Consider the following 8,945-nt stretch of genomic DNA (forward strand, 5'->3'; position numbering starts at 1 on the left):
TCTAGGAGGGTCTAAGGACTGAAGTGGAATCTGTTTTTTCATGGCTCTCATAGAAAAGAGTAAAATTGTACTAGATACAAAGGATATACATTCCCAGGAGGACGCCACTCTCCTCGCTGGCCTTAGGTGCCCCCTAAAATCCTTCTTTCACCTTTGAGTTTGGCCAACCAGCACAAGATTCTTGGGTAGGGCTGGAAAGAAAGGGACAGTGAGTAGTTGTTTTTGTTTGTTGTTTTCCACCTGTAGTAGGAGAGAGCTTGCCAGAGAATGGCCTCAGTGCCATAGATGACTGAATTTTTCTAGCTTTGGTCGCTGCCATGGGGGCTTCCATGGATACCCTTGAGAACCTGTGGTCAGTAAAGCTCCCACACACTGGACGATGGGAATGAGCAGGGGCCTCGTTCTACAGTCTACCTTTTATTGGCGTGTTTTTCTCTTCCTTTCCAAACTTTTCTCTGGGGATTTTTCCTCAGTGTGCCGGCCAGTCTAGAAGTGGAGATATTGCATGGCTATTCTTGCTGCAGTTGGGTTACACTGCACATTTGTCTTTGGTGGTGGTCTCTTGCTCTTGACATAGCTGCATAGGTGCTTGGCATCCTTATGACCCTGCTGCATTAATGCAGTTTCGTTTCATTGTTGGCTGAGGGTGCAAAACAAGGTTGGAATTTGTGCCTCAAGAAGACCTGTAATAAGTTGGTGGGAGTTCTGACTCTCTTCAACTGGGTTTGATATATATTCTTTTGAGCAGAACACAAAGATCTCCACAGACCTCTAGGGCAAGAAGAAGACCAGTTAATATTATGCCAGCTTGGAACTCTTAAGATACTGTGTTTACTTGGGCAAAGCCACCAGATGAAGTCACAATTGAGAACAAATTCATGATTTTCATTCACCATAAGAGGGCACCATCGGCTTTGCTTCTGAACCTTTTGTTTTCATAGGGAAGCCTTCTTTAGTCCCTTCCTCTGGGAAAGGCCGATAACATTGTTGATTTACGAGCCAGTTGGTAATTTGAGAACTGGTAAGAGCAGCCATGTCTGTGGTCATTTCTATCCAGGCTTATGATTAATTCTTGCCTGATACACAATATATGAAAAATGTTCTCAAGAATAGCTGTGCCCCAAATGTGACATGAAAATAAAAATTTGCCTAATGGGGAAACAAGTGGTCAGAACCTCAGACTTGGGGGAGGAAGTGAAGAAGGCTTTAACTTAGGCCTCACATTTTTTGAGGACCAACATTTAGACTATTGATATTATCTCCAGATAAGATCATTTTGTGTTTGTGGGTTTTAAATGTGTTAATTTGTTAAATGTATACATTTAAAGTATACTGTAATTTTAACTCATCATTTTTTAATATGTGGAGAGACTTTCAAAATGTGACCCCTGAAAGGCAACATTGGATTGTAATAATTATTCTTATTTTGAAAACTTTGTCAGGGGCCTGGCCCAGTGGCAGTGTGGTTGGGTTTAGGCACTCTGTTTTGGTGGCCTGGGGTTTGCTGGTTTGGATCCCAGGTGCAGACTGACACATGGCTCATCAAGTCATGCTGTGGCAGTGTCCCACATGCCAAAAAAAAAAAAAAAAAAAGAATAGAGGAAGATTGGCACAGATGTTAGCTCAGAGACAATCTTCCTCACCAAAAAAAAAGGAAAAAAAAGTTTGTCAGAAATGTATTCAAGAATATTTACTGAGTATTGCTTTGTGCTAGATGCAGATTTCAAGTTCAACTGCAAACTAAGCAAGTAAAACTCTTTGTCTGCAAACTTGTAACATTACTAAAAAGAATATTTTGCATTTTACATTATGCCTTCCGGGGTTTTAAAGCCTTCTCTGTAAGGTTTTGATCTTTGCAGCAGCCCTTTGAGAGGTGAGACAAGTATTTCCTCTGTTTTACACACAATGTATGCCTTTTAACAGGAATGATTTTATATGCTTTAAATATTTTAAAGAGGTAGATGAGAGTTCTAACAATATCAGCAGAAGCACTTACATGTGACCCAGATGTATCAAAAATGTAAAGAGAAAGTGCTTAAACCCAAATATGCATCAGCATCTGTGACAAACAGGGCAAGAAGGAGTCTCTTGGGGGAGCTAACATCTCCCACATTCTTCATTTGCATCCCCTACTGTTTTCGTGGGGATACTTAATGTCCTCCGAGTCTTTAGTAAATTGTCGTATAAATGCAACTTTGATGCCCCATTCCACCACCAAACTCCTCCTGCAGAGATCCCTTGAAACTGACAGCTTCTGCTCTCAGTTTGGCTGCAACTTTCTAACCCTAGCTGGTCTTGACTTCTCTGAGACTGAGACTCTTCATCTTGACAATGAGGAATTAGATTCTGATCTTTGAGATTACCCCACCCTTTATGAGTCTTAACGTATTACTACTGTAAGATGTTACAACACTGCTCACATCTGACATCCAGAGATAATCATTTTGGTTAGATAAATGCCAAGACAGTCTCACCTAATTTTGGAAAGGAAAAAAATCGTAAAGTTCACACAGAAAAAGAGATTATGTCATTGGTAATGGGCTTTGCCAACTATTTTTGGGGGAGGGGACAGTATCCAAAGTCTTTTGGTGAGTTGGTACCAAATAACTTTGAGATTGTGTTAAATATGCAGAGACTTGATTGTTGTACTCTCAGAAGAGTAATTTGATCTCTGGGATAGTTGGAGGAGAAAGGATTCCTGTCCTCCAAACCGGTAAGCTTTCCTGTAAAGTTCTAGGTGCTTTTACCGTAAGCATTTTTGCCATGAACATCTTTGCCGCAAACATTTTCACTGCGTAACTAATTGGCCACAAGGCAGTTTTGCCATGAAAGATAAAATAACTGCTTGACAGTTTGGTTTCAACTGGAAAATACGGTGATAAAACTGAGTGGAAGTGTAAAATAAGAGTGTAAAGCCAGACTACATACCATACAAGAAAATAACGCATCAGTTTGCAAGTCCTTTGTTGAGCACAGTCAATCCCTCCCACTCATCAAAACCAAAAGTTTACTAAGCTATGGCAAATATAAAAGAGGCAGCTAGTCATTCACAACAGTCTTCAAGAGCATTAATTATCGATTCTTTAGCTAATTTAGATACAACAGCTTGTTCTCTACTAAATTTATCGCGCCATATTGGAAGCCGGCGGCAAAAGAAGAAGCAACCTCCTCCTCCTCCTCTGACACCCTCCCGCAAAAGAAATGGCTATGTGATTCCTGGTGAATATTAGTTTCTTGAAAATGTGAAAATTTTTTGCTATTTGATAATGGAGAACATGATGTGAACAGAATTTTGGGTTTTGGCACAGAATCTGGCTTAGACGATTTGGTGAAATATAAGGACTGGGTGTGTGATGGAAAATTGAAATGTAGTCCAGATATGTAGTATATGTTTTATTGTGTCCTTTTTAGCATCCCTCTTTTATTTTTTTGTTACTTTATCTTTTACACAAAATTGCCTTACAGCCAATTAGCTAGGTGGCAAAAATCTTTGCAGCAAAGACACTTACAACGAGAATACCGGACACGTGTCAGAAAGACAATGCCAAGATAAAAATGATGCACAGGAAGTCATAATAAACTGGAGAAGCAGTGTCAAGCAGTCTATTAAGAGATGCTGTTTTTGGTCGCCCAACATGTTGTGTCTACTTTTTCCATGACATAGAGGGGACAACTGATGAGATTTTAACTGACTGCTTTCTCTGAGATGGTTGTACTTGAATATTGGACACAAACTTGTGTCCTGGGTGGAAAGGCAGAGAAGCTGGTGGCTCTTTTTCAACATGCTGCGAGTAAGAGGAGAGCCTGGGCCCAGCAGGCTGAAGCTGTGGCTTCCAGATCTTGCTGCACAGGGCTTTATGGAACCAGCCCATAGAGAATATTCTTAGTGATAGAGGATGGCAGAACCAAAGAAGGAAAAGAATGGGTTGGTTGGGGCTGAGGGCTCAAAGGAGACAGTCCTGACAGCAATCTAATAGCTAAATCCAAATTAAGCAAACGTGCCAATGCCACCCACAAAAGAAATCTGTGAGGGCATGCAAAGCATCCAAGCATGATAGCTGAAACCAGGAGAGAAGGACAGCATGTGCTGAAAGGAAACTTGAGGGTTGACTTAATTTCTGTTGGCAAATCTGAGTGATATTTTACTTCTGAGCAGAATTCATTTGTAAGTCTGAGAAAATGACCTTTGATGGTCCCTTTGGACCACTGAGGGGCCTAAGAGTGAAGGAGAAAAAGCCCTTCCTGTTCTCTCAGAGATGCTGCTTGAGCCATGCAAAATTCAAGGACAGGACGATGTTTACCAGGAATGAGAAAGAAGAGAGTTCCTGGGTTGCCCTAAAAATGAACTGGAAAGAGCATTGGGAGAAGGCAAAGACTGAAGAGGAGCCTAGAAAGGACAGGTTGTCTAACTGGAAGAAACCCACCAGCAGGGAGGCCAAGCGCTGCATTGTACCTGCCTCTGCTGCCATCTAGACATCCAAGCGACGTTAGAAAATTCACTCTCTTTCCTTTTTTGCACTGGCTGTCAAGAAGCTCAGACCTGCCTCTCAACCTTACTCTCACATAAGCAGAATATCATAATACTCTATGGCACACCGAGGTTTTTTTTTTTTAAAAAAGGCTGCAGCAAGGCCAGAGGCTGGGGGCTCCAGAGAATGGGCATCTGAGGAATATCCGTGTTTCATCAGTGGCAGTTACGGGACACACACCAGTTGGGAGGTTCTGAATTATGAATTGGCCTATTATAGATGTGTGTGTGTATCACATTCTATATATCCCATATATATCCTATATATTATTAATTATATATTATGAATTGGCTTATTATATATCATATGCATAATATATAGGATATATCCATATATACATATCCATATATTATATTTCTGAGCTGATATATTGGTCTATACTTTTGTGGTATTTATTCTTTCCTCATAATATATGGCTTTATAGCTTTACTTTCTCTTTACATAATTTTGATTTTAAGTGCACATTTCCTCAATTATTCTTTAAGTATAACGTGGAGTGCAAATTTAAAGTAGTACGGATCTTATTTTGTATGTTTCCAGGCACTATACTTTTACTTCTGTAAGATCACAGCAATTATTATAATGCCTATTTCTTGGCGACGAGAGGAAACCAGCTCTTCTAAGGACTCGATGAAATCGTTTCAAGAAAAACACTTAGCTAATGCCGGGCAGACATTTCATGGTAGCCTTATTATTTTCCCATTTAATGCTCCAAATAGCCTCATGAGGTGGCTTCCTTTATTATTTCTCGTTGTGAGGGGCGGATAAGAAAATGCGAAGCTTGGAGGAGTGGAGTGATGGCGCCAATCTCACAGACACAAGAAGATGTAAAACTAAGACTAGGAGTGTTCTCTGGCTTCAAAGTTTTTGTCCAAAACGTCTATCCTCTAGGCGGTCCTTTGTGTCCCTGACGGCCAAACAGATCAAACGCGGAGGTGGTTTACGCTGGTCCCGGGTCTCCCTAGAGCTCTCCAGTACTCACCTCCCTGCCCTCAATCCTGGGTCAGTCTACTCCTTTGACGGCGGAGAAACGCAGGGATGGGGCCAGCCTCACAGTCCGACAGGGATGATTTGGGGAAGATGGGGGTCGAGGATGAGGAGCAAGTTGGAGTCGCGAAGCCAGCCGAGAGAAGTGCAGGGTAGGCGCGACATCATCTGCCCCGTCACCAGCCTCCCGGAAGGCTTCGGGAACGCACAAATATTCCCTTCAGGAACCAAGTGGGCGGTTTACTGATTTCATTGCTTCCACCCCAAACTAAGATGCAGATGCTTTTGAGCCAGATTTGGGTAGGCTCTGGAGGTCAAACCCAGCACTTAACTTTTTTTGTTTTGTAAAGCTAAGGCTAGCAGCTGCAGTCCCCATTCTTGCCACTGTGTCTGCCCGTTCCCTTCGCAGGTCTGGGAGCCCCGGAGGCGCTGCGGAGGGACCAACCGCAGTCCCAGATTCGCGGACTCCTCGGTGCGAGTGTGCTGCGGCCGGTTCTGGCGCTTGTCGCGAACTGGCGGGGATAGCTCCCCCTGGGAGACGCTTGGAACTGGGGGAGGCTTCCATCCCGCCTCCGTCCCGTTTGATTTCCTGCGATGACCGTCGGTGAGCGCGGCTGGGGACCCGTGGTTCCCTCTGCGAAAGGTTAATTTGCCACGCGCTGCTGGTTAGATCAACAAAGGGTGCGCAGACAGGAAAGATACGAAATACAGAAGGCATGTCACTTAAAAAAATTGTTTTTTAATGCAGTTATATTTGCGTCTCTGTGAAAACACGTACACGCAATTATATACCCGTATTTAAAAATACAAGTAATTCTGCATTGATTGCAAAGGAGCTCTTTCTGGTGGTGATGGAAATATTCTCTGTCTTGTCTGGGGATGGTGAGGACGCTGATTTCACTTGTCAAAACTCTTAGGAACTCTACACTGAAGATCTGTACGTTGTGTGTAAATTGTACGTCATATAAAAATCAGAACAAAATTCCGCATGCATATAAAAAGTTACGAAGTGCTATTGCATATTGCATTTATAAATGCCTTTTAAATGCAACTGTAGATATGTATTTACAGTAACTAAGCCCAATTCTGTGGACTTATTTATTTATGCAAGCTCCACGCAGCCGGGAAAGGGAGAGAAACCGCAGCTGACGTCACTCGCGGGCGGGGCCGCAAGTCCTAAGAAAAGCCGATGGATCTCGAGCCGCAGCCGGGGCCAGGCACAGCCTCACCATGAGCGGCCACAACAGCTCCGAGCTCCATGTCCTCTGTAGCTCCGGCCAGCTGTTCCTGCAGCCGCTGTGGGACAGCCTGAGGACCCGCGAGGCCCTCACCCACTCGCCCTTCTTCCCTGTGATCTTCTCCATCGCCACTTACGTGGGCTTCTGCCTGCCCTTCGTGGTGCTGGACCTCCTGTGCCCCTGGGTGCCCGCGCTGCGGCGCTACAAGATCCACCCCGACTTCTTGCCCTCGGCGCGCCAGGTGCTGCCCTGCCTGGGGCAGACGCTGTACCAGCACTTGGTGTTCGTGTTCCCCGCGACGCTGCTGCTCTGGGCCCGCGGGCCGGTCTTCCTGCCCCTTGAAGCCCCCGAGCTGCTTCAGCTGGCGTTTCACGTCGTGTTCTGCCTGCTGCTGTTCGACACGGAGTTCTTCTTGTGGCACGTCCTGCACCACAAGGTGCCCTGGCTGTACCGGACCTTCCACAAGATGCATCACCAGAATTCGTCCTCGTTCGCGCTGGCCACGCAGTACATGAGCATCTGGGAGCTGTTTTCCTTGGTCTTCTTTGACATCATGAATGTCACGTTGCTCGAGTGCCACCCGCTCACCATCCTGGTCTTCCACGTGGTCAACATCTGGCTGTCGGTGGAGGACCACTCGGGCTACGACTTCCCCTGGTCCACGCACAGACTGGTACCTTTCGGGTGGTACGGGGGCGTGGCCCACCATGACTTGCATCACTCTCAGTTTAACTGCAACTTCGCCCCTTACTTCACACACTGGGACAAAATATTGGGAACTCTGCGGTCTGCTCATGCCAAGTAACATGCACCCCTCCCAGCTTGGTGGTGTGGCTGCAGTGGGCAGTGGGTGCCCCTCAGACCCTGTGCATTTCACACTTGACGCAGGAGAAACACACCTGAACTTTTTTTTCAAGTAACTTATTACCTGATGGAAACTTATGGATAAAATCTGATGTATTTTCAAAAGCTGATAAAGTAATATATGTAATGTTTATATATCAACAATTGTATTCTTGGTGTAGAATTTTAGCTGGCTCACTTCAATAGCCTTGATTCCTGGATATAAAGTAGACATTCATCTCTGGATTATTTAAATCATCTCTAAAAGGAATTGCTTGTAGAACAAGGAATTTCCTATATTTGAAAGTGTCCTAGAATGAAGCTAAAAGAGCATATTTTTATGGAGAATCTGATGTCTGACTCTATAAACAATGAAACATTCCTGCTGGACAGTTACCAAGATTATTGTACTTTTTTTCTATTTTTTCATAGAACTGTATATTTATATTGAAAGAAATGTTATTTGTACTTAAAAAGAAAGAAAGAAAGAAAGAAAATACACCAAATAAGTACTGGCTGCTCTTTCACTGGCATTTTGACTGATAAACTAACATGGGAGGACGGAGCTGGGATGGTAGGTGTTCTTGAGAGCCTCTGGCAGTCCTACCATGGAAAGAGAGGAATCCGCTGGTAGGGTGTTTTGTGGGGGGGTTATGGGAGAGAAGGAGGCAGGAGAAGGGGTCTGTTTGCCTGCTTTGGTCTAGAGATTCCACAGAGGGAAAAACACTTTAGTTCTAAGCGAACTGAATGAATTATCGTTTGATTATCTGGGGAGAGGGCGATGTTGGGGGATGAATAGATTAGCAGTGCCTTGCTTTGCAAAACTGGTATCAAGTGTGTGCATTAGAGGGGCAGATAGAAACCCAAAAGATCTGAGTAAGCCCCCTTTTCACGAAGCCATCTAGTACAAATGACTATCATACACATTGCCTCTGCAATCTGGGACTTTTGTATATTCACTTTTCTTAATTAAAACATACATGGAAACTGTTTACCCCTTTCTCAAAGAAATAAAAAGTGAAACGTGGCCCCAGATCCGTAGTCCTTCACCTGTGAAAGGAGATTGTGTCCCAAATGTTCTCGCAGATTACTTGTGACAGAAAACGTCCCTATTACAGCACACCTGTCACCCATCATGTAGCCCATCTGGCTGCTGCCTAATTGTTTTAATTTTATCTTTGGAACATAGTTTAGATAGGGGAAAGTTAAAAAGTCAAGACAGTTTAGACAGAAAAGCATAAAGAACAGCAGCTTTGTATGTAATTCTAGGTTCATTATAAATGAACGAAATTGTCTTGTTTAAAGGTGAAAACTCCATCTAAAGACTTAGTCTCCACAGTCTGCCAAA

General features: G+C 43.8%; 1 protein-coding gene across 1 annotated transcript; it reads left to right on the forward strand.

Moving 5' to 3' along the window:
* Positions 1-4,948: 4,948 nt before the first annotated feature.
* CH25H (cholesterol 25-hydroxylase) lies at positions 4,949-8,114 on the forward strand. Its single transcript, XM_070561994.1, has one exon. It carries the CDS (start codon positions 6,747-6,749, stop codon positions 7,557-7,559), a length of 813 nt encoding a protein of 270 aa, XP_070418095.1. The 5' UTR covers positions 4,949-6,746; the 3' UTR covers positions 7,560-8,114.
* Positions 8,115-8,945: the final 831 nt, after the last annotated feature.

The sequence above is a fragment of the Equus przewalskii genome, chromosome 1 (assembly GCF_037783145.1).
Source record: "Equus przewalskii isolate Varuska chromosome 1, EquPr2, whole genome shotgun sequence".
Taxonomy (NCBI): Eukaryota; Metazoa; Chordata; class Mammalia; order Perissodactyla; family Equidae; genus Equus; species Equus przewalskii.

Coding starts and splice junctions, on each gene's coding strand:
- CH25H (XM_070561994.1), top strand. CDS start 6,747: ATGAGCGGCCACAACAGCTCCGAGCTCCATGTCCTCTGTAGCTCCGGC.